Below are 25,023 nucleotides of genomic sequence, written 5' to 3'. Positions count from 1 at the left end.
ACTGAAACCTAGCATAGTACAAAGTACTGTTCCGTTAAGAGAGTTGTGAAAACCGGAGACGGAAGGAGAACGTTGCGCAATCAGGTCGGTGTTCCTGATAAGTGGGCAGGGCTTCAAGTCACGTGACAGCGGGTGTCCGTTAATATGGCCGCCGCACGGCTGTTGAGACGCACAGTGCTGTTAGGTCTAGTGGTGAACAGAGGACTACTGAGAAGCATGGTGAGTACACAGGGCAGCACAACACACGTGATCCTGTGTTTATCTGCTGTGGACTAAACACTAGTGTGCGCGCTGCTGTCTCCACGATCGACGCGTCACGCGAGGGGCCGATTACGGACTATTTTTAAATGCGGTGCAACGGACAAATGGGTCCGACGGGTCCCGAAACCCGGAGGCTTGTGTCAGCATTTGACGGTTATTGAATTGTCCACGGACAGAGTCTGGTTTACTGTCTGCCCCTCTGACTGAACTCACCTGCCGAGGCTCGCATATTCAACACAGGCGTGTCGTATTTTCTGTTATGACAGCTGTTGGTGACAGAGCTGTTGTTGACAGGCCGTACTGGGATGCTAACGTTAGGATAAGGCTGTCGTTAAAGCTGCAGATAACGCGTGTCCGTGAACTCCAACATCTAGGCGTTGTAACCTCGTGTCAGACCAGGGAAATACCTCTTCATTGCCTAATCCTTTTTACTTCCTCCTCTTATTATTCATTGTTGTAAATAGATAGATAGATAAATAAATACTTTATTCATCCCAAGCTGGGAAATTCTGGTGTAGCAGCAGCACGTTTCACACGGCACACATTAAAAGAAAATATATATACAATATTTGCGCAACAAATTTCAAATATACGATAAATGCAGGCCGGTTAACTTTTTAATCGCCTGGCTCGAATATGCCGTAACTTCAAGATCCTGCGTCAAAAAGATAAACGAACAGTCATCAATCTTGTTGTGTAAGTGAAGTGAAGGGTGGGGACATGAATTATGACACAAATGGGCCAAAGTGCAGTCTGTGTGATTCATCTTGTGTATGAGCTTACATGCGTAAACGTAAACCCTGACTGAAAAGGAATGATTGACGGCGTGGATGCTGATTCAGTGAGACAGAAACCGTGGATGTCTCAAGCAGAAGTATTTATTAGAAGAGCTCAATATATATCAAAGAGATTTCTGGCTCGTTTACACGGATCATCAAGGTGGTCGGTGTATGGCGCCCCAAGACAATCTGCCTGTTCCCGGTCTCTGTAGTGTGTTTAGGGTAATGATTGTTGTGGCTTGCCACAGACCCGTTGATCTTGCTTGGTGCCTGAGAAGACTTGTCTTAACAGTTTCTCAGGGGAGGATAGACACAATTCCACGACACTGACAAACTCCTTTTTTGTTTTGAGGCGTCTTACTCAATCTCTCTCTCACACACTCACCCGCAATGTTCATTCTCCACCCCTATGCAGTGTGCGCAGGTGGGAGACTGGCAGAGCGCCAAGTCCATCTACGAGTTCTCTGCAAAGGATATTGATGGCAATGAGGTGTCTCTTGAGAAATACAGGTAAACATATGTATGTATGTGTGTGTGTGTGTGTGGGAGGGGTCTACCTAGTCCCCCTATCATAGACTTCAATACAAATATGACAATAGTAGTTTGCACACTTGTCTTCTCAGTTTTTTAATGTCTGTTCTGTGTTTTTTTCCCTCTCCCCCTGACAGAGGGTCCGTTTGCATCATTGTAAACGTAGCCTCCAAATGAGGAAAGACCACCGTGAACTACACTCAGCTAGCGAGAATGCACGCCTCCTATGCTGCAGAAGGTTTACGAATCATGGGCTTCCCCTGCAACCAGTTTGGAGGACAGGTAACAAGCACGACCCAATGACAACTGTTATTTTCTATTCTGTATTGTGCTGTATGACTAGCCAGTGTTGCAATTAATAGAACACATGATGACCCTTGACCGGTTAAAACCACTGACTTTTCATCTCAAACCGTTTCTTGGGTTTTTGAATGATGTGATTTGGAAGGATCAGGCTCATTTAAATGATAAATCATTTCTACTTAATTCCGTTAAATCTATAATATTTTAGATACACTCTTTGATAGTTGTACACCACGTGAATCTTTAAGTTCAGTTGCAAAACTTAAATGACAAATTGACCAATTTCCTTAATACTTACAGGAGCCAGGCACTGATGCAGAGATTAAAGAGTTTGCCAAAGGTTTCAATGCAGAGTTTGATCTCTTCAGTAAGATTGAGGTGAATGGAGACAATGCTCACCCTCTGTGGAAGTGGATGAAGTCACAGCCCAAAGGCAAGGGGTCGTTTGGCAAGTGAGTTACTTTCTGTTTACTCAACAAGTTTGATTAATTGATGAAATGCTTGGCCGAAAGTATACTGAACACCGAACACCGTACACGAACGAACACCGAAAGTGAATTTTTTGCTATTTTTGGCCAAACAATTTCGGTGGCCGAACATTCGGTGCATACCCCTTATTTTAACCGCCTTTGGTGGAACAGGAATTTAACTCTGGATATCTAACTGAACTTAATAATTTCTCCTTTTTTATTTTTTTAATTTTCTGACCTAATTCAAAACACAATTTAGTAGCATGAGAGAAAAAAAGTTTTGCTAATTCAACCCGAAACAGGTTTAGGTTTATTGCGAAATGCATTGCAACACACATGAATGTGTGTGTTGCAGTGGACTACACACTCTGAGCTTCTTGGTGTAAATAGCTGCAGGTTGTGTTGTACTCACTTTTTTCCTCTTCCTCTCTCTCCACAGTAACATCAAATGGAACTTCACCAAGGTAATTCGCTAATACATATGAAACTATCCCATATTCCAAAGAAGCATCCTTGGTAAATTGTAGCTTAATTTTGAAAATGTTCTTACTCATTCGTGTTTTATTCCATCAACAGTTTCTTATAGATAAAGAAGGACAAGTGGTGAAGCGGTATGGCCCAATGGATGATCCCAGTGTAAGTTGCATTCACTGTTTTAATAATATTTTTGTACATGCGTGAAATGCAGTGCCTTTCGTTGAATGTTATATAATCTATGCATATAGTAGTTTCCTGCTATTTTGATTCAGTTAACTTACATAACTATCCGGGAAATTTGTTGCCTTAGTTTTGTCAATTGTTTGTTTTATATGTAAAAAAATGAAAACTAAAGGAGAAGGAGGATTATAAAGGATAAATTAACTAATAATTAAATATCCATTGATCAAATATGTAAGCCATTTATAATGAAGAAATCATCTCTGTTAATTGTGCCTCAAAGATGCCAAGATTAACAATTTCTGTCATTGTAAAAGTTCAATTTGACTCTCTTTGCAGTCGGTGGAGAAGGACCTGCCCACGTACCTTTAATATGGCTGTGTGACCCCTGACCTCTTCCATGGACTTCCAGGGTATTTGTGTGTGTGTGGGTGTCTGGACCAGTGACGGCCTGTCTGTAAACCCAACCTTGGGGAGGGCAGGCCTGATGATCCCAAGCGTGCAGCTAACCTCCAGAACCCCCGCTCACCAAACCCGACAAGACCATTTCAGAGGACAATCACTAGTTGTCCACAGTAGAGACACTCCACATTACTTACTTTACTCTACACTACACTTCAACTTCAAAACAGCCATTCCTTCTTCTACCATCAACATAATGTTTGTGCATGAGTCAGTTTTATGTTTTAAGGACATAAAGGATGCCATAACTTCCACAGATTTCTGAAATGCTACTGATAATATTCTTTGCACTTAACTAATGAAAGGGCCCATTATTGTACCATGACTTGGCAATCTGTTGAAATTGGGAAAATAAATATTGTGGCAATGGTTACTGTAGTCAAAACTTATTGAAATGTTATATTGTTTATTGTGATGGCCTTTTAGGTTAGATATTTTACACTGATAATAGTTTTATAGTGCAAATTTTTAACTACGTTAAGATTATAGTTAAGTTAATAGTGTTTTACAGTGATGTCCCTCCTTAGCCATGAGTCATGGAACACTAGTATTTCAATATTTTTGATGCAGCTCAAGTTTCAATATTACCCCAAGCAATCCTACTTAATTCAATTTTTTTAGTTTTAATGGATGAGTTAGCCCTATATATATATATATGTCTTTGAGAAACATATATGACATTTAATTTGATATTTTCACACAGATGTGCCTACCAATTGAACAGGAAACGAAGGAAACCATAAAATGAAGCCTTGTCATGGGGTTGGGTGGACTGATTCCCTAGTATCAATGATGTGAAATCTTGTTTAGAGTATTATTACAAGTATCAATAGGACTGATCTGTAAAAATCAATACATGACATGTTAGAGCTCATCCTGGGCACAAGGACACTCCTCCCTGTGCAGCAGTATTTGAATTTCTCCTGCTGTGACAGTTTCAAAGGATTCACGTGAACATTTATTCAAAACTGACAACCGTCTTCAATTTAAACACAATATTACCCAAAGTATACTGTGAAGAGGGTTTAAAAAATATATTCAACATCATGAGCCATTTCTCTTCCTTAGGACTAGACCAAGGTTCGCCCAAACCAGTTTGACCTTTTTGATACTGCTACATTTTGCAGCAATTCCCAGCAGGCAAATTAACACATTTTACCACAAAAACAATTTTGACATAACTTTTTATTTCCACTTGTCCCCTATGGGTTAAATCAGTGGTAAAAAAAAATTAAAAAAAATTGGGGGGGGGTTACATTTTCATCACGTAGGCTTTGACTTATTTAATAATGGGGTGCTATTTTGTGTGATGTGGTGGTCACTTCTATTCGGGTTATAACCTTAGTATCTGATATTAAAATGTATAGAAACAGCCCCCCCCCCCCGCCCTCACGCATCCTTCGGTGTGTGGTGAGCGCAGAGGGATGATGATGCTGCGGAGCTGCACGCGCATCCTCCTGTGACGCAGCCACACGCAGCGGCGGAGACGATCGGCGCCGCTGGTGCTGCGCGAGTCGCCGCTGAAGTTTGACGGTTCACCCAGCGACAGGTACACATTCGCGGAGTCATGTAGGCCCCGTCGTCGCAGCAGCCCCAACAAAACAAACAAACAAACAAACAAATCCTTGACGGGATATCTAGATTAGTCTGGAGGCTTCTCTTCTGTAGGAGGGAGGACCGCGCAGCGCAGCGCAGCGCTCAGCGCCGCGCGTCGACGCCAGGAACCGTCCGGGAGATGGACGGGGGGAGGACTGCGGAAACCGGGGATGGCGGGACCACGAGCGAGGCGCTGGCGGCCGGCCTCAGCCTACAGCTGGACCTGGAGGACCCTGGTGCGTACGACCTGCAGAGAGCAGGAACACACTCTCACACATAGCCCCATCACTGTGGAGGGCGCGTTCACACCATGCTGCCGGTCACAGCAGGGCCACAGGGGGATGGGAATTTGGACCCGAGTCCTGTGTGAATGTAGCCAGGCACGCTGACTGTAAAATGTAGATTTTTCATATGCAGAGAACTGGTAGTGAGGGGAGCCTGTGAGCTGAGGTGCTGAATAATACATTGCTTGGTTAGATAACGGTGTCAAGATTCAAGTCACTGGCCTTCAGTTGTGAATGGCCCATGATGTTAGTGGTTCACTGCAGACTGGCACCAACACAAGGCGTGCAATGGAATGCATACACAACTGTTTACATTTCTCTCTCTCTCTCTCACACACACACACACACACACACACACACACACACAGAGAGAGGTGGGTTTGTATGACGCCTACACACGAAGGGCTGCTCAGCATCCACAGTGATAAACACATGCTGATGCTGTGGCCTCTCCTCCACCTCACAGCTCTTACCCTCGCTCCCTCTCTCGTCCTATAGCTGTAAATCTGAAGAGTGCCCTACATAATCTGATATGGCTTTATAACATAAACCACACACTAATCCCTGGCGGGTATCAATTCCAAGCATCGCCGTTGATGCCGTGCAAATGCGACAGGGGGATTCATGCTTGTTTTATAATATTTATGTGCAAATATAACAGGCATGAAGAAAGCGGGTCAGATCCTCGTCAGTTTAGCAGGTCCAACATGTTTTTTTCGCATATGCATTTTCAAAAGAGAGGAGAGATCTAATCCGCTTAATCTGTTTATTGACTCATGATATTGAATAACAAGAATATCCACTCTAATTGAGTTCTCAGTGAGACATTAAAAGCACATCATCTTACAAGTTGTATGCTCTTCTTATAATCATCAAAAATGCTTCAGTGAATCTGTCCTGTGTGTTGCTTGCAGCTCAGTGGCACATTATTCTGGCATGACCCTAATCCCACAGAGACACTCTCTCTCTCTCTCTCTCTCTCTCTCTCTCTCTCTCTCTCTCTCTCTCTCTCTCTCTCTCTCTCTCTCTCTCTCTCTCTCTCTCTCTCTCTCTGTGTGTGTGTGTGGATTCTCTTACTCATTGTTCTGCCTTACAGACACTGATGCGATGTCAATCAGGTTACAGGTGTGAGTAGCCGTGAGCATCCTGTCACCGCATGAAAGGGCCCGAACAGAACAAAGAAGTCAATAAAATTACTGAGGATCCACAACATTTTGTTTGTGCATCTGATAAATGTATATTGTTTGCATAATTTGTAAGTGTAAGTTTGTCCCATGCACAAAAAAATATTCTTCAGCTTTTTTGCCTTCAATTTTTTTAGCCAGGCCAGTGGCATGGATCTATGGATCCCGGATCCCGGCATGAAATGTTTCAACCTCTAATGGATGGATTGCCATTGAATTATATTACATGCATTCATGTAACACTTGGGGTGCAATGATGTAATGTGATGCGATCCCTTGTTGATCTGCTGGCTTTTCATCTAGCGCCACCATCAGGTCACCATTTCAATTTCTTTCCAGTAATTTGTCTTTATGACTTAATACCAGCAGAACTAATGAGCCGCCTCAGCTGCTGTTTGTGCTCATTACCAAGTTTCAGATGGTGAACACGATCAGCTTGGAAACTGCTAAACATCAGAATGCTAACATTGTCATTACGTGCCTGTCAGATTTGTGCCAAAATGGACGTAGACTTGTAGTCTTGCTATAAACACTGTCGCCTTGTAAAGAAGCTAAAGAATCAAGAGTAGAGGTTCCACATGTTCATGTCTCCAGAGAGACTATATAGTAGTCCTGTTGTCAGGATTTAAATAAAATATACTACATGCAAGTTTTTGGCAGTTCTGACGATTCTTGTACAATTCTTGAGAGTGTCTGCATCAATTGACCCACCAATGACAAGTTATCATCATATATCATACTGCATAAACACTATCATTGAATTTTGTTGTGCCTCAGTAATAGCAACATATGCTACAGTGTGTGCTGTGTGCTTCGACATGGCTTAAAGATTCATTATCCCTGCTCTGTCGGCAGCTCTTCGCCTAATCTCTCCCCTCACATGACCTGAAATTCAGCATCGTGATGTAAAACTAGTGTAGTTTGAAGCTACTGTGCAGGACTATGAACTGTTTGTCTCATTCACATCCTTCCTGCTCAGTTTCCCTATTCAATGCACAGACCCCTACAGACACAGTCCAGTTGTGTCCTTCATGTCGACTGGAGAGAGTCTTCCTAATCCCTGTGTGTGATTGGTCGGTGATGTGATCTGGAGACCTCGGCCAATGACGACGCTCAGATTAGGGAGGAAGTCAATCCAATAGACTTTTTACCTTCTCGGTACAAATCTGACAGATCCGGGAATAGAAGAAAAAAAAACGCTGACGGCACACGGCAGTGGTCTGACCGCTGAATGTCAGATGTGGATAGTTTTCTTTTTGGCGCGTCTTTTTTTTCTGTCCGGATTATCAAAGATTTGGTGAACTGTAGGCTGTGGATTCTTCTTCTGGTGAGTTAATCCGGAACAAGGTTGATGATGTTCATTTGTATCCTTGTATTGGATGCAGGATCGGCTTTTAGTTGTATCTGGTGAAGTGAATGTATTGTGAATGCACCCTTTTGAAAAAACAAAAATCAAATTAGAATTAGCTAAGGGACTCGGATAAAATAATCAAACCACAAGGTTCTATAGAAGCTGCTCAGGAGCTTTCGTTTGTATCATGCAATCAGTTTTTCCAGTTGTCATGGAGGGTATACACAGTATATATACAATTTTCAACGCTCTTCATAGACTTCTGCTCGGCATTTAACACTTTCATCGAAGGCAGATTGATGGCTAAACTGACTAAGATTGGTCTCTCCCAACCGACCTGCTACTGGATCAAGGACTTCCTAACCGACCGCCCTCGGCCCCCACCTCTCCTCCACCTTACACTCAACACCGGCTCCCCACAAGGCTGTGTGTTGAGCCCCATCATTTACACCCTCTACACCCACTCATCCCACCGACACAGTCTACAAATATGCGGACGACAGCACTGTGGTAGTGCCTCATCTGAGGAGGAGATGAGACAGCCTACGTGGATGAAGTACAAAGACTGACAGTGTGGTGTTTTGAGAACAATCTTGCCCGCCTGAACTCACCTTAGACTCCGGCAAAAAATGTGCAGACCCAGACCCACTTTTCATCAACGGGGAGTGTTGAACGGGGGGCAGCTTTCAGGTTCCTGGGCAGTGGGCACACACATCATATATATACATATTTATTTATTTATACTCTATTTATACTAGTATCGAATTCCTATTTTAACCACTTTATTCGTTTTTGTAATATTGTGTGGTGTGTGAATATTTGTGCCCTGTAACATTTGATGTACTATGTCTGATTCCTTAAACCCCAAACACTAAGTCATCATTTTTTGCTAATTCATTCTAAATACTACTATAATAACACCACTGTGGACACTCCTCAACCTATTCTCTCGGTTTCTTTTCACAGATTCAGCCAAGAAGGCTCAGACAACAGAGGTGAGAGGCTACTTCACACTCATCACCTGCCTGTCCCACATGTCTCTGTCACTCTCGTCGTCTGTGTTTTGCTGTTTTTCAGTACCGATATAATATTCCTTGTGACCTGTGCTCGTGACAGATGCCGTCCCCATTCGGAGTTGGCCTCACCCAAGAGAAAAAGATTGGCCACAGGAGGGTGGATGCCTCTGGAGAGACCACATACAAGAAGGTAGTCCTTTTCCGCTGTACTTGTACTTGTCTTTTGTTTTAAATACTGTTTGTAGGTTTGCTTGGAGTCACAATTTCATCAACCGCTTTCCACCCACACCTAACTCCGTTGTTCTTTTCACTGTTCGCCACCTCCAGACCACCTCCTCTGCCTTGAAAGGGGCCATCCAGCTGGGCATTGGATACACTGTCGGCAACCTCAGCTCCAAGCCCGAGAGAGACGTGCTGATGCAGGACTTCTATGTGGTCGAAAGCATCTTCTTCCCCAAGTGCGTTTGTATGAGCGTGGGAAGAATTTTATATAATATTTCAGCTTCTTTTTGCTCTTTGTAACGGACCCACCTTGCTCCACACAGTGAAGGCAGCAACCTCACGCCAGCCCACCACTACCCAGACTTCCGGTTTAAAACCTACGCTCCCGTGGCCTTCCGATACTTCCGAGAGCTGTTTGGAATCCGACCAGATGACTACCTGGTGCGGTATTTTCTTTCTCTGACGACACAAGATGCATCGAGAGTATCTGAATATATGCTTATAATGTGCTATGCAAAAAAAGACAGACGTGCTCACACTATCACAAAAAAGAAAGTCATGCATGCTTCCACATATTTTGCACGTCACGCTGCACGCACACAAAAAGCACACGCAATCACATGTAGTGACATACGGTGTACTCAGCTGCATGTGTAAGCGCACACTCTCCTTGTGCCAGAGGGAGATTAGTTTACTAAAGCTGTCTTTTTTAAACTACAGGTAGTGCAGACTTGTGTCTGTTGGTGCTGAAGCCACCTTCATAGGCCATAGAAATTCTAAGCCATAGAAATTGAATTTGGTTAGACAAATTAACAAAAGGCAGATTTTTCACCATGCGTCGTTTATATACAGTCATAGTGGCTGTTAAACGTCCAAACGATTCTCTCATGATAGTGTTTACACCCTTACACTTGTAAAACAAAGTTCCCTTTTTGCTGCTGAGGAGCAGTGCCATGTGAGTGGGTAGTATTTTGTTATTTGCTAGTTGAGAACTATGTTGGATCCAACGTGGACGGTTAAGCTCTGCGGGCACCAATGAAGTGTTAATCGTACGATGAAACTCAGCAGACACAAACAACATTTCATTGACACTGACTTTTTAAACGTCCATTTCTAGAGGGACAAATGATTCCCTAGAAGAGGAAAAACAAGCTTGAAAATGAAGAAAGTCTGCCTTTACATTTTACATTAAGATTTGAAGTGAAATAGTCTGATTATAGAGCAAAAATACCAGCTTGAATTCTAATCCGTCTGTTCCCTTTGTGTCTTTGCTCTGTCTAGTATTCTCTATGTAACGAGCCACTGATCGAGTTGACAAATCCAGGGGCTAGTGGCTCCATATTCTACGTTACGCGCGATGATGAGTTTATCATCAAAACGGTCCTGCACAAAGAGGCAGAGTTTCTACAGAAACTGCTCCCTGGATACTATATGGTAAGTCAAACATCTCACCAATTAGAACCATTTTAAAATGCATACTGTCAATATTTCATATCATATTTCAATTCAATAATAGGAAAGTGTCTTTTTAGATTTCTTTGCCATATGTTTTTACACCAAACATCTACCAAGTTTCCGTTCACGTTGGAGGATTCTGAAAATGTAAACACTCTTTGTTTGAAGTTTTGTAATGATATGACTTTTCCTAGATTTTGGTAGGGGATAGCATGTTTGTGTACATGAGCACATGCTCAGGAGCAACGCAGCAGCTGAAACGTGTGCTCGTCTTTATCCTCTTTATCCTGCCCCTTGGAGTCTGCCCCAGTCAGCAGTGACGCCAGCAGGCGGCCTTGTTATAGATAAAGAGCAGAGAGGTTGTCCCCGACAAAGACAGGGGCTAAGTACTAATAACAGGCTAAGCATGCACACAGCAGAGACACAGAGGTGTGGGCTGTGGCGTGTGGCTGGGTCACGCTGTGTGGCAGGTGCACGCTACCAAACCATCTTCTGATCAAATAACATTTCTTCATGTCTCACTGTCTCTCTACCCCTCTCCAGAACTTGAACCAGAACCCCCGCACTTTGCTGCCAAAGTTTTTTGGCCTCTACTGCGTCCAGTGCGGGGGGAAGAACATCAGAGTTGTGGTGATGAACAATATTTTACCACGCTCCGTACGCATGCACCTCAAGTTCGACCTCAAGGGCTCCACATACAAGAGGCGAGCTTCCAAGAAGGAAAGAGAGAAGTCCAAGCCCACATTTAAAGACCTGGACTTTCTGAAGGACGTCCCTGAAGGCCTCACTTTGGACCAAGACACATACAGTGCTCTGCTCAAAACGCTGCAAAGAGACTGTCTGGTAAGATAGAGAGAGAGAGAAGAGTTGGATGAACAGTATATAAAAAAAAAGGAGGCTTAGGGAATCTGACATGAAATATGGTGTTTCTGTGTGTTTGATTTTAGGTTCTGGAGAGTTTTAAGATTATGGACTACAGTTTGCTGCTCGGGATCCACAACAAGACCCAAGCAGAGAGAGAGTATCAGTCCCAGGGCTCGCCTGCGGGCGGTGGGGATGAGAAGAGGCCTGCAGCCCAGAGAGCCTTGTACTCCACTGCAATGGAGTCTATACAGGGAAGTTCCACATGCAGGGACACACTGGACCACGATGACACGTAGGTCACGGTTTCATGACGTTTGTCCTTCATCATCACATGAACTTGTTCAAATCACGGTAACGTCCTGCTCCCTGTCTGCAGTATGGGCGGTATTCCAGCTGTTGGTAGTAAGGGAGAGCGCCTCCTGCTGTTCATCGGGATTATTGATATTCTGCAGTCCTACAGGTAGGTAACAAAAAAATCAGTGGTTAAAGAATTTATTTCTCCATAGCTTATACTCAGGGTTTGGCTGATAGTAATCCAGGCTTGATGTGCCTGCAAGGGGCTATTAAAACATGACGAGAGATCACAGAGAAAAAAGTAGTCCCAAGCACGGTGTCCTGTCTTTAAATTAAGGAGGAAGAGAAAAAAGAACTGTGAAGTGTAGACGTGTAGGGGTGTGAGGGGCCTGACATGAAATCCAGTCTTTTATAAAGGATCTTGAAATGCACATGAACATTGCAAGTAGGACTGCAGCCTCTGATTCAGTTGCCAGGTAACCACAGTGAGTCACTTAATGAATTAATAATCTGATTTGTCTTGTCTGACAGGATGATTAAGAAACTGGAGCATTCCTGGAAGTCTCTTATCCATGATGGGGTGAGTAGCTTTGACACAACAGTTGGGCAATATATATATACATACGCACACACATATGTATGTATGTATAAATGTATGTGTATATAAAAAATAGCTTTGACCTGCTCTCTTCTTTTTTTTTCCACTGCTGCCTCGGCTCGTCCACAGGACACGGTGTCAGTTCACAGACCTGGTTTCTACGCTGAGAGGTTCTACAAATTCTGTAACACCATCGTGTTCAAGAAGAGCTGCTGTGAGTCCAAGTGTGCATGAACCGTATACTCATCTACTTTGTATGATGTATGATGACACCAATGGCAATTTTTGGGGACATTTTATTTTTTGGGGAATACGAGTACAAGTATCTATCTCCTGCTTTCACAGCGCTGAGATCCTCTCCATCTAAGAGGGGCCGGGGGGCTCTCTCCATGTCCAAGTCCAGTGCCGGAACCGATTCAGCAGGCCACCGACCCTCAGTGAGTGATGAGAGACAGGACAACCGGGACAACTTGGAGAACCTGCGTGGAGCTTACAGCTTCCCCGGTCTGGAGGACAACGGTAGGACTTCGTCTAAGCTCTTAGTCCACAAGAAGTGAAAAAAATGGAATATAAGCAGAAACATTTTGCCCGCAGGTTGTACAATGTTTTACATTTAAGTGAAAATAGGATGCTTAATTTCAAACAACACCTGAACACATTAGTCCAAAAATGCAGGTCCCAATCACGTACACAGTGTGTAGAGTTTATCAACCGAGTGTCATACACGACAGTTCTGAAAGTAGGTCAACGACAGTTTAGAGGTTTAGTGCTACACAAAAAGACGATAGTGTTTGAGTTTGTGGTACAAACACACATTCTCCTGCTTCCTTAGATGTCTAATTTTAGTATGCAGTTGTGAGTTCTGTTGATTATTTTCTTTTCTGTGTATTTTCATCTCTCTTGCACGTGGCTTACAATTTTTCTTACTTAATTATGTGACTCAGGGAGAGAACCCCCCTGCACTCCTCCGTCTTTTGAAGATGCCACCACTGCGTCTATTGCGACCACACTTTCCTCGAACAACTCCTTACCCACCACCCCCTTCGATACACCAGAGCACCCACGCTACCGGAGACAAATGAATTCACCGAGTGTGGTCAGGTGAGAATACCTGTGAGAATATGCAGTGTCATATCCAACGACGACATTCTGTTTAGAAGATTTACCGCAAGACAGGCTATGATTTCACCGATCAAAACTTGACTTCTTTTACTTCTCATAATTGTTCTGGGAATTTCACACCCTTGTGTCTTCTCACGTGTATTCAGGTCACAAAAAGAGATAGTCGAGGTTCATGGGGAAAATCAGGACACCATAACAGTGGAGGTGGAGCTAAGGTGCACATATATACGCTATTCAAATACTAGAAAATGTCAATATCTGCCTGCGTAACACTATTTGAACGGTGTTGTTTGTCTTGCCTCATACAGTAAAATCCCCAAGAGCACGGAGCTCACACAGATGACAGAGACGACCTCTCCCAGCCATCTTTCACCTGATCATCAGCCCGGCGCCTTTGCTTCATCCTCTCCTCCCTCTGTCAGTCCATCCTCAGCGTGTTCCTCCTCTATCCCTCCTCCGTCCTTTGTTCCTTCATCCTCCACTGCCCAATCAGCGGGGACGTCGTCCTCCACACCTCCTTCGTCCATCTGTCCGTCCACCGAACCACTCGGCTCTCCCACAGCTGCTCAGTCTTCCACGCTTTCTTCTCAAAGCGCCCAATCCACACTTCCCACCTCAGCAAGCGCCTCCACGCTCCCTCCTGCCTCAGCATTTACTCCCATCTGCCCTGCGTCTCCTCGCTCCTTTCACCACCTCCCCTCGACGCCCCCCTCCTCTGTTCCTCCGAGCCCCCAGGTGCCTCAGCAGGTACCGCGCACGTCGTGCAATCAGCTGTCTTTGTCCGGCAGCCACAACTCACTGGATGGAGAGGTGCAGGTGTCCGACATCTACTTTGTAAGTTCCCATTATCATGTTTGATAGCTGTTTTTTTTCTTTTTCTTTTTCTTAGGCTGTTCAAAGTGCGATTATGATTCAGAGAAGTGAAACAAAGCTGAGCGGTGCACTGCCACTAGCTTACAAGACCGACAGGATGAAAAATATAAGATTGCACATACATTTTCAATTAATGGATGAATCCACTGCCAGAGAGTAAGGATATTCTTTTCATCCTCTGTTTTTCTTTGTTCTACTGGGTCTCTTGCAGTGGACCAGTCAGGACAGTGTGGTAGAGTTATGATGGTGAGGGGGGAGGGTGTGCGTGTTGCCATATGCACGTACTGTGGGGCTGCTCTCGCTTTCCAAAATTCTTTCTTATCTGAAGCACGATGCTGCCAGCACACCAGTCATACTTCATGCTTTTGAATGTACCAGCAAAAGCAAAGGGGTTGTCTTTCCCTCACAGCATGATGTATTTATGCCTGTCAGCCTGTCACTGTCATGCACAGCTCTCCATAATTCTCATTCATTTACATTATTGCATTCATAGTCCATTTTCACTTTCTTTTCTTTCCACCCCTCTGTAATAATTGCTTAACATCCTCCCTCGTATTTCCCCTTTGTTGTATCATGATTCAAGTCCCTTTATTTTCCTGTCAACACATTATATGCATCTGTGTGTTCATCTTTGTGTGTGTGTGCGTGTATTTCCATCCATCAGTATGCAGACGGCAGATATTGGGTGTACTCTCCAGTTCTTGGCCGTCGTAAGCTAAACTCTAGCTCAAGTTACAATGTAAGTCCACACCAGGGTAGTTAGCGTCATTTCTTATGCTCGGAATTGTTCCTGCACACAGTGGCATTGCTGGAAACTGTCACAAGCACAGCTCCTCAAGGACCTCACAAGTACTTAATATGAAAGCTACAGTGTATTTCACGTGACTTATTTAGTTTTTAAGTCTGCAAAGACAGTGCTGCATGTAAAAACTGCACCTTCCCAAGCAACCTTCTGTGCACTGAAAGGGAGCATGCATTTGTTTTGTTTTTCACTGTAAAAACTGAGCTAACCTACTTCATCAGGACTGTGTGGCCATAGTTTCAACATCAGCAAACACAAAGTGGGAAAAAACAAACACACACATCCAGTAAAAAGATTTTGACGGGTGCTGGATCAACATAATATGACATTGGGAGATGAGATCCGCTCGCCTAAAATCTCCTGCCAAAGGATTGGATTTACCGTAGTGACATTTCTAGCACAAGGCTCTTCCTCAAACTTCTGATTAAGGATCGGAACATCAGACAACACCCTCACGACTGTCTTCAGTTAAATTCCAATGTTGCTGAACTGTAATTGATGCACAAGACCCTGTGGACCTCATCTGTCATAGTAACCCGATTGAGAAAATATTATTTCATGGGTCTCTCAAGTAATATACACCCATTTTAGCCAGAATATAATTTAATATTTTCTAACAGAGACTATGTAAAGTTTCCTTCTTGAATCTAAATTAAATTGAAGTTTAAAGTGTAGGCACTTTTCTACATATTGGTGATCCTTTAAAAAGCAAATAGCAAATCATCCTCTCAACATTATCAATCTATCAATCAATCACGTACTGAACATTAACACATTGTATTCAGTTGAACCGTTGGTGTGAGTGTCCTTTTGGACATGTAAGACAGCTCAGCTTTTATTAACCCAATGTCAAGGGAATGCCTTTATAAATATTTTTTTTCTTAACACAATCTTTGTTCCTCTCGCCTTCTCTCTTCGGCTGCTGCCGCCCTCTGCTGGACGAATTCGACCGCAGCAGACCCAGGAGGATCGGAGCTGGGTGTACTCTCCTCTGCACTCCGGCTCAGAGTCCAGAAGGGACTCGGATGGGGAGAGCGAGACAGTGAGTGTGCAGTTCATCCAGGACTTGTGATGCATGGATCTATTCATTTGCCACGTTCCTATTATAATCTTATGTTTCTCTCTCTCAGTAACTCTCAGTGGAGACAGCAGTGACGGCCTGTCTCTATACACAGAAACTGAGAGGTTTCCAAAATTAAACCACCGGGACACTATCAAGATTTGATGCTGGCTGCCCAAGCTGCACGTGGACGCTCGCTTTGCTAACTGTGACGGACCGAAGGAAGGAATTAAGAAGTATTGACTAACACACAAACACACACACACACACACACACACACACACACACTTAAAGAAAAACAATTATCAAAATGTTATGCAAAAACAAAATGATAAAACTTAAACAATGGACAATCTGATTGACAACAAGTGGAGAAATAAGATAACTGTGAATGATCCCTGTGGCCTCTAAGTCAGGCGTCGTTGCGGTCCTGCTGCGTGCTCTGGAGGTTTGTAGTGCTCATGAGTCACACTGCACTGTGCCAGCTCTGGCTATGCATTACAGATGCACAGTGCGCGATATTAATTCCCCAATTTGAATAAGTTTTAGATTATTCATGCTTTTATTTTTCACTGGGGAAATGTCAAGGCTGTGTATGATCTTTTTTTTTCAGCACTTTATCGATCTAAATATGGCTGGGGTCTATTGAAGTCATATACATGTATGTTTTGTTATTTTGTCATTGGTTATTGTGTGAAAAAAAGACACTTAGTCAGTGTTTAGTGTGCTCTGTATGAACAGTGTTCCTTTTTTTCCAGTGGTGTTTGGTGATCCACTCCAGAAACTTTGATCTGACAATGAATGGTCGTGCTCAAAATGCCTTATTGACAAACTAAATTTTTATATTTCAGTCATGTAAACATTTAAAAAAAATATATTCAAAGATATAGAGTATTATATTGTGTGTAAATACCAAATCTATAGCAGCCATGCATTGACACCTTTTCAGGTTTAGAACATCAAAAGAGAGCAAAGGAAGAAAAAAACAACAATCAAATTCTCTTTTGTAAATTGTAGATAATCTGCGTGTGTAAGTCTGTTTGTTCCCTCTCGTCTAGCTGTGTGCATGTGTTTGCATGCATACGATGTGTGATTGGGAGACATGTAAGTATAAGACTTTTCTGTCTTGCCTATTTGTCAAATTGTCAGAAGAAAAATGTTACTTCCATTTGTTGTGAAAAGCAATGAAAGTCTGAACCAGCCTAAGCATGTTGGCTGTGTGAGAAATGTCGAGCATAGTTCCAGCGGTTTCAAATGATGCTGGATTAATCATAAATCACCAAAAATGCAGGACAGTACAGTTCTGCACAGTTTCGTGAGAACAGACGGTATCATCCTCCTTCCATGCATCACACGTGGTACCTGCTGAATCAAGACTAACCACACTTAAATCTCTTGTCCGTGTTGCTGGTTGCTACACTCTGCTGTTAACTTATTGTTATGATTATCATTCGAGTATGCTGAAGTTAACCTGCCAGTTCATAGGCAACAGTGTGTGTAGCTGATCACTGTGTAAAAGAAATTAAAGATTATATTGTGTAAAAAAAAAATGTATTAGTAAATGCAAGTGTTTTCTTGTAATGATCAGATTCACAAAGAAGCTGCTAATGTTCAAATGTTATTTGCATTATTGTCCCACTAGATGGCGCCATAGCGTCCCAGATTCGAGTCCGGCCTCATCAGCCAGTAGAATCCCAGGAAGTATTTTGTGCTGCACATAAATTGAAAAGTCCTGGTTGCACTGTAAAAACTAAATTGCACAAATACATATGCCAGTATATGAGCTGCCCTAAAGGCCACGGTTCGATTTATTGTGTTCTTTATGGATCATAAAAGAGAGACTCATATTTAAAAGCTCATGCCTCACCCCTCCGCACCACACTGACATTTTAACACACACAAGCATAATGAGATGAAATCATGATTGTTTTACTGGGGCTGGCTGTTTTTTCCCGTTTTTCTTCTTCCTCTTCATCTGCAGAGGCTTTGCTGCTAAAAATAAATTGAAATTAAAAAAAAGATGGGGATCAATATGGCTTCAACCAAAGCAGCCCATTGAGACCCTAGCTTCTTAGCAAGCTATCTGTGTAATACAGACATACAGACTCTCTGTTTCTCCATCCCTCTCTCTGTATGCGCACATGTATATAAATATATATACCAACATAAACTTTATATATATATATATATACTTTATATATAAAGTATAAAATATAGGAGGGATATATGTATATAAAAGGAAAACAGAGGTAAAATGTTCACCATTAAATATTATCAAATGAGAGGTCCTCCAAAGAAAACATTACAGTGAGTTGAGCCCGAGTCGTGAATGCCACTCATTGTGACAAGTCAGCCATGTCGGGCCGACCTGGGATTGAATGTGTTGATGGATCAGTAGCCACCTGCCCGATTGTCCTGAAATGAAATTGTCCTTTTCTTTGCTTTTCCTATTTCTTTTCATTCCTCTGTGTGTGGACACATACACGCACGCGCACACACACACAAGGGTAGAATGAAAGTCATATGCACATAATAATTTTTAAACATTTTCCAATTCCTTCTCCTCCTTTGCAGCCATGAGTGTTTCCCTTCACCGGTCCAGTGGTCAAACCGATGGAATAGGGTAAAGAATCAAACTCCTCGATTAGAGACACAATTACACACGTTGGTTTATTTTGAGTCGATCCAATACTATACACTGTCCTGCTGCCATAACTCCCGATCCACAGGAAAAAAAACAACATGCCATTTACTCATCTTAGAATAATATCTGATGAAACCTACAGTCCCCAGTTGTTAACCAAACATTAACACTTTGTTTCAAATGCAAAATGCAAAATGCAGAGTAGATTCAAAATGCATGGGTGTGAGCTCTATAGACTGGGTAAATGAGTACTAATAACAATTCAGAGAATAACAAATTGTTGGTTTATGTCTTTTTATTGGACTTTTTGACAATAAGCAAATATAAAACCTGGGGGGGGAAAGGGTGTCACGGTGGAGTTTGTATTATCATCCAGCATCCAGGCTGCTCTGGTTGATATTCACAGTCCAAATTCATGCGTGTCAGATAAAGTAGGTCTTTCTCTTTCTGCCTCTGCTCCTCCCCCGGCTGTCAAGTGCAGGTTGTGGTAGACAACAGACACCTGTGGCTTAGGATGGGAACAATATCATCACGATTATCATAAACACACACACACACACACACACACACTAAAGCTAAAGCTAAATACAAATGACTACAAGGAGCGAGTTGTAAAGTTTTCATTATGAAAAGATTTGATGAATTTAAAGAAAGCATCTGTTCCTGGGGTGAAATGAGCCATCAAAGCGCTACACTTTCATCTGATGGAAGCATGAACAAATGCCTTTTGTTCTTTCAAAGGGGAGAGGGGCGAAAGCCACAACAAACAGGGCAAGTGTGCAGTGTGTGTGTGTGTGTGTGTGTGTGTGTGTGTGTGTGTGTGTGTGTGTGTGTGTGTGTGTGTGTCAAAAGAAGAGAGATAGAGAAAGCCGAGAGAGAGACAGATCAAAGCAGGGACCATGTTTTTTGAATCTCTGTGTGGGAGGTGAAGCCGCACCTACCCAGAATGCCTTGCCTCACTCCTCCTTACTTACTTACAGCCCACTAGGAGCTTTTGTCAGGAGCATCACTTCTCTTTGCCCATTACGCTGCTGCCTCTTCATCAGTCATCTCCAGCTATTCTCAGGCAGTCTTCAAATGGTGACTAGGTGTGAACGAGCAGTCGCTCTCGGATCTGTCGTAACGTAAGCCTGCGCCTCCCACACACAGTTCAACGTGTGCACTCCAACAGTCCTGACATCGGGCAAAAAAACTCAGCACAATAGCAACACGGAGTCTTGTGTGCCTCTCACTGTAGAACGCGACTACTGATCAGACCAGAGCCCTTCCCCCATTCTCCCGATCTCACGAAGGGATCGAAGCGTCTCTTTTCAACTCAGCATGAAAAAGCTGCAAACAGATGTCTGTCTGTCCACACACAGGGGATGCTGTGCCCTCTCACACACAGATGAAAAGCCGTGAAAGTCTCTATGTGGCCTTGTCAGTGTCTTAAGGCGGTGTTTATCTTTGGCAGGCTGAAGAAAACAAAGCCATCGATTTCTAATCCTAATCCCCCTCCACTGCTTCTCCCCTATTGATCATCTATCTATCCTTAATGAAATGGAGGCATAGAGGAATGGAGGGCTGATGAAGGACACAACTTCCCCGTTCTGCCTCTCTACCCATCTCTCTCTTCTTTTCTTTTTATCAATCTGCCTCTCTCGCTCACGGGGCTCTCGCTCACTCCACATTCCGGTGGAATGGAAAATAAATGCAGCCCCGGCGCTTTCATGGAAGTTCATCAAACCTGGAGGCCCACGGAGCTGCGGAGGTTCGGCTAAATATTGAAATTGAATGACAAGGATGAATGCGCTAAACACACAGAGGCACATCTATGCATACACAGTGAGAGTAGAACGAGCTTCCCTCCAAACACCAGTGATGGTCTTTTTCTCTGTGTGGGGCCATGTCTCATGGATGTTTCCCTCTTGCTGATACTTTCACGTGTTCGTGTCTGATTTGTTCTGTTTCTCTGTCTATCTATAGCAGCTTTTCAGACATGCACTGAAGTGCGGACAGTTTCCTGAACTTTCAAAAAGGGGCTGTTGGTCAGAACACAAATATCCACATTTTCCTCACTTTTCCTTGCGAACCCCCAAGTCAGGTTCCCGGTTATCTCCAGAGAGTATATGTCGCAGCAGGTTTTACACATTGTCTGTGGTTTGCCTCATCTTATGACATCGCCATCAGAAACCAGCCACTGAGCAGAGTTTGAAGGATCGGTTAATACAAGAATGTTATAGTACCTTCGACAACTACATCTCAAAATCTATTGTTTTTTTATTTATTTTATTTATTTGTAGAAGGTAAATTCCTACTTATTATATGAAAGGTGTCCCCTGTAGTGACCCCCCCCCCCCCCCCCCCCAACTCAGCAGTTGCCATCAGCTCCATGAAGAGTTCCGGCACGTTTGAGCTTATTGTTAACAGCTCACGGATTTTAAGCTGTGGTTACTTCTCACACTTCTCATTAACGTCATTTTTGCAGCATTGCAATGTCTTCAGCAGAAAAGCTCTGATGAACTAACTTCACACGACCAAACAGATGAGTCAGTGACTGTAGCTGGTGAACATTGTGGAGTATTCAGCGGCTGAAAGAGTCGGTCTGTGAATACAGAGAAAATCTGTGAATATTGCTTCAAGGTAATGTAATGTTTGATTTGATTTGAATTAGTTTTTTTCCCTGCTCACTACCATAGCATTTATCAAAACATCACAATTTAAAAAAAATAAGGGAGCAGTTTGAGGTTCAATGTCTTGACACCTTGACAGCACACACGCTCTGAGTCTCTGCAGTCGCAGACACCACTACTTGAGACTTAAGTCTGTCAGGTAGGGTTTCTATTGAGGAATGTCTCATTGAAATCCTCAAATCTAATATTTTCTTATCAGACTTGTTTACATAGTTGTGAAAGACCAGCATCTTGTTCTCATCTTCTTAGGAAACTAAGACCTGTGTCTGATTTGTGTCTAATGAAGACAAGTTACTAACTAGAATAATCCGTAGAGTAAGACAACAACTGTGTCAGAGGGATTTGGGCTGTGACGTGAAACACAATTAGAGGTCCCTGAATGCACCATGACCACAGCATGATTTCAGAGAAGAGTAAAAAATGACAGGAAAACGAGAACTGACTATGACCTTTGTGTGCAATACATTTCTATGGACCCACTCAAGCCTGAATGTGGACAGACAACGTCAAACACTGAACTAGACGGCGAGGAGCACGGGGAGGCTTTCGAACACCTGCTGTTGATGTTGGAGATCTTGAGATGGTATTCCAGTTGTTTGTGCAGAGACTTGCGGGATTAATGTTAATCACAGTGGTCTTCCCCAGGCGACCATGGGTAAACAATCGATTAGATGTGGGAGGTCCATGGGCCACAACCACCCACATTCCACGGGAGTCACCTCTTGAGAGCAACTCACGGAAATCCGGGACTTAACTTCAGGTACCAACACACACACACACACACACACACACACACACACACACACACACACACACACACACACACACACACACACACACACACACACACACACACAAATGACAAAGATGAGAAACAGGAAGAAATCATAATAGTGCAACCCCGAAAGGGCTTTCTGTGAAATGAAATCAAGTCTTGTTTTACAAAAAAAGCTTTGCTTGCAGAACTTTGAGAAAATTGGATGTTTTGTGAATATATAATGCATGCCATTGCGAAAAAATGGCACCCCTGGGGATGTTTCTCCCTAAATGTGCGATAATGGCTGCAGCAGAAGTCATTAATAGCAGGCTAATGTGTGTCAGATGCTACCTGTCCAGCAGCAGCAGCAGCAGCAGCAGCAGGGGAGAGGGAGCCAGGACACGAGTGAGTGGCCAGCATAATGAGAGGGACACGGCCTGCCAACTTGGGCAGCTGCTTTTCTAGTGTGTGTGTGTGTGTGTGTGTGTGCAGATATGCCTCTTTCCAATATTACTGTGCTCTCCTGATTCTTTCCCTTGTGTATTTCTAATCAGCAGCATCTAGAATTACAACAACACACACACACACACACACACACACGTAGAACCTCGCTCACATGCAGACAATCCCATCAAGGGTTACCGTGGGAATGCCTGTGGCATTGTGTCAGTCACTGAGGTGATGCCTTTAATCCTGAAACAAATCTAGACTTTGTGTTGTGTGTCTGCGGCTGTGTGTGAGTGAGCGTGCCCGTGGATAAAGCCCAATCTCACACCCATTAGATTACGGCTGGCCGCGCAGCAAAGACACCCCACTGCCACTCCCACATGGAAGAGCGGGCAGGATTAGCCGGCTCCGTACTCGCCCTTATCTGAGGACAAAAACCCACAATCTCCTCCCACTGAGACACAGAGACAGAAAGATTTGATTTGATCTGCCCTCCTCAATATAACAAGAGTGCCTTTTAGGGTTAAATTACTACTGCTCAGTCTACCATCGGGCAATGTGGATTCAGCCTTAAACTGTGTCCTTTTCATCCCTATGATCGATCCCTTTTGTCACGGTTTGGAACACCTACAGGCCTCGGCTCTGTGGCAGTGAATGCAAATGGGTTTTCCGTTTGTGACACTGAGTCGAGGTTTATGTCATAAGCGTCTGAATGTGAAAACGTGCTGTTGTCTGCTGAGAGAAATTGTAAAACGCAGGGGATCAGACAGAGGAGCTTTTTGCTCTTTACACAATCGTACTGAAGCCTGGCGAGGCCGACCTTTTGGTGATCACTCGTGATGCACTACAGGAACAATACTTGGATCTTTTCAGATTCTACAGGAAATTTGAGCTAAAATCTAGTGTGGTCATGTCAACGTGTCACAATGCCAATGCCAACACGTTTAACAGGTGCAGCCTTTACAATATTCACCGTCCCAGTTCTGCATTACCAACATATGCTAAATAGCCCAGCAAAGCACAGCTGGGGCTGGCGGGAACATCTGTATCACAAAAAGCAAAAATATTCAGGCCAGTTCTTCCGGCCACATTTTGGCGCTTCGTCTGGCACAATACACGTGCGGGTCCTTGGCTCAAGTCCGGCCCACATACGGCTCGGCTGAGGCAGCTCCCACATCTCGGCCAGTTCTGGAACACACACACACACACGGAACATCTTCCTGGCTATCCCAGACATATGTTGGGCCAAGACGTTTCATTTTGCTACCTGTTTTGGTCATAAATTCACAATATTGGACAAATTATGTTTTGTCAGTAGTATCCTTTGGGGACCAGAGTCAATTCATCCAAAAACTATTAAGATATTTCAGCCTGGACCACAGTGGTGGACTGGCATCATCCACAGCGCCATGCTGCTGGACTAACCAGGCAACATTTGGTTTTATCCACCGTTTGCACAAATTAGTTTTACCAAAGGAAAAGGTGCCTTTCTATCACTCTTCACTAGACGTCAGTGTGTGATGCATCATCACAAAAGGCTACCAGCTAAATGTGGCGTCAGTGTCTCATTAGTTGATGGGAGCTGCCTGTTTCATTGCCCCTAGGCAAGTCGACCCTTTCCCTGTGTCTCTCTTCTGCCTTCCTTCTCTTACTCAGAGGCATCTGCCTCATTAACCACCATCAGCATTTTGTTTGCTCGGTGTAATTTGGATATATTGGGAATGAGGGAGGGGGTGGTGTGTTCGTGTGTGTGTGTGTGTGTGTGTGTCTGTGTGTGCTGTGCATTCACTTGTTGTGTGTGTGCAGGCAACTCTCATTAGGCTCGAAAAATATTGACTTTTTTTTTTTTTTGCCAGAATCAAGATCATATCTTCTCTTCCTTTATATATCAAAGACTTCCTCCAATCAACTCCCTAGCATTTGTGTAAATGTGTGCATATATGGTAGCATAGTGGGAGATGTTTGCTGATTTGACAAGTTTGTACTGCAAACTCAGCCCTATTTAGCCGACAAAAAACATGATGCCATAAAGACGCTCACCGTGACAGCCTACTCCCTCCTTTTCTTTCAACTCTCATTCTCCGCCTCAGTTTTTCTCTCCTATTCTCTCTTCTCTGTGTGTGTCTGTTCTCTTAGGCACACACACACACACACACACACACACACACACACACACACACACACACACACACACACACACACACACACACACACACACACACACACACACACACACACACACACACACACACACACACACACACACACACACACACACACACACACACACACACACACCAAAAACTGGTGTGATTACAC

The 25,023-nt window shown here is 43.5% G+C and overlaps 2 protein-coding genes across 5 annotated transcripts; both read left to right on the top strand.

Moving 5' to 3' along the window:
- Nucleotides 1-70: 70 nt before the first annotated feature.
- Nucleotides 71-3,834, top strand: LOC118311442 (phospholipid hydroperoxide glutathione peroxidase-like). The gene is made up of 7 exons (XM_035635323.2): nucleotides 71-219; nucleotides 1,456-1,550; nucleotides 1,709-1,853; nucleotides 2,175-2,326; nucleotides 2,784-2,808; nucleotides 2,921-2,980; nucleotides 3,341-3,834. The coding sequence occupies exons 1-7, from the start codon at nucleotides 145-147 to the stop codon at nucleotides 3,371-3,373; spliced, it is 585 nt and encodes a 194-aa protein (XP_035491216.1). The 5' UTR covers nucleotides 71-144; the 3' UTR covers nucleotides 3,374-3,834.
- A 1,088-nt stretch (nucleotides 3,835-4,922) lies between these two features.
- Nucleotides 4,923-16,472, top strand: LOC118311564 (phosphatidylinositol 4-phosphate 5-kinase type-1 gamma-like). Of its 4 annotated transcripts, none has more exons than XM_035635558.2 (18): nucleotides 4,923-5,295; nucleotides 8,845-8,873; nucleotides 8,995-9,084; nucleotides 9,222-9,352; nucleotides 9,440-9,557; nucleotides 10,398-10,550; nucleotides 11,115-11,414; nucleotides 11,519-11,727; nucleotides 11,812-11,895; nucleotides 12,261-12,309; nucleotides 12,457-12,541; nucleotides 12,673-12,846; nucleotides 13,272-13,428; nucleotides 13,596-13,664; nucleotides 13,758-14,283; nucleotides 14,987-15,061; nucleotides 16,083-16,166; nucleotides 16,255-16,472. In XM_035635558.2, exons 1-18 carry the CDS (start codon nucleotides 5,199-5,201, stop codon nucleotides 16,255-16,257), a joined length of 2,433 nt encoding a protein of 810 aa, XP_035491451.2. In that variant the 5' UTR covers nucleotides 4,923-5,198; the 3' UTR covers nucleotides 16,258-16,472. The 4 variants fall into 4 exon arrangements, with proteins under 4 accessions (XP_035491451.2, XP_047188232.1, XP_047188234.1 ...); XM_047332276.1 differs by having other exon boundaries at nucleotides 16,080-16,166; XM_047332278.1 differs by lacking the exon at nucleotides 14,987-15,061.
- The last annotated feature ends 8,551 nt before the right edge of the window (nucleotides 16,473-25,023 follow it).

The sequence above is a fragment of the Scophthalmus maximus genome, chromosome 5 (assembly GCF_022379125.1).
Source record: "Scophthalmus maximus strain ysfricsl-2021 chromosome 5, ASM2237912v1, whole genome shotgun sequence".
In the NCBI taxonomy this organism is placed as follows: Eukaryota; Metazoa; Chordata; class Actinopteri; order Pleuronectiformes; family Scophthalmidae; genus Scophthalmus; species Scophthalmus maximus.
The sequence above is the reverse complement of the archived record's forward strand: the minus strand, read 5'-3'. Positions and strand labels throughout refer to the sequence as shown.

Bases quoted from the DNA above. Each gene is read 5' to 3' on its own strand.
- LOC118311564 (XM_047332276.1), top strand. From the start codon at position 5,199: ATGGACGGGGGGAGGACTGCGGAAACCGGGGATGGCGGGACCACGAGC. The intron at 9,085-9,221 runs GTAGTCCTTTTC...CGCCACCTCCAG, and splicing joins GAGAGACCACATACAAGAAG to ACCACCTCCTCTGCCTTGAA. The intron at 12,310-12,456 runs GTGAGTAGCTTT...GCTCGTCCACAG, and splicing joins AGTCTCTTATCCATGATGGG to GACACGGTGTCAGTTCACAG.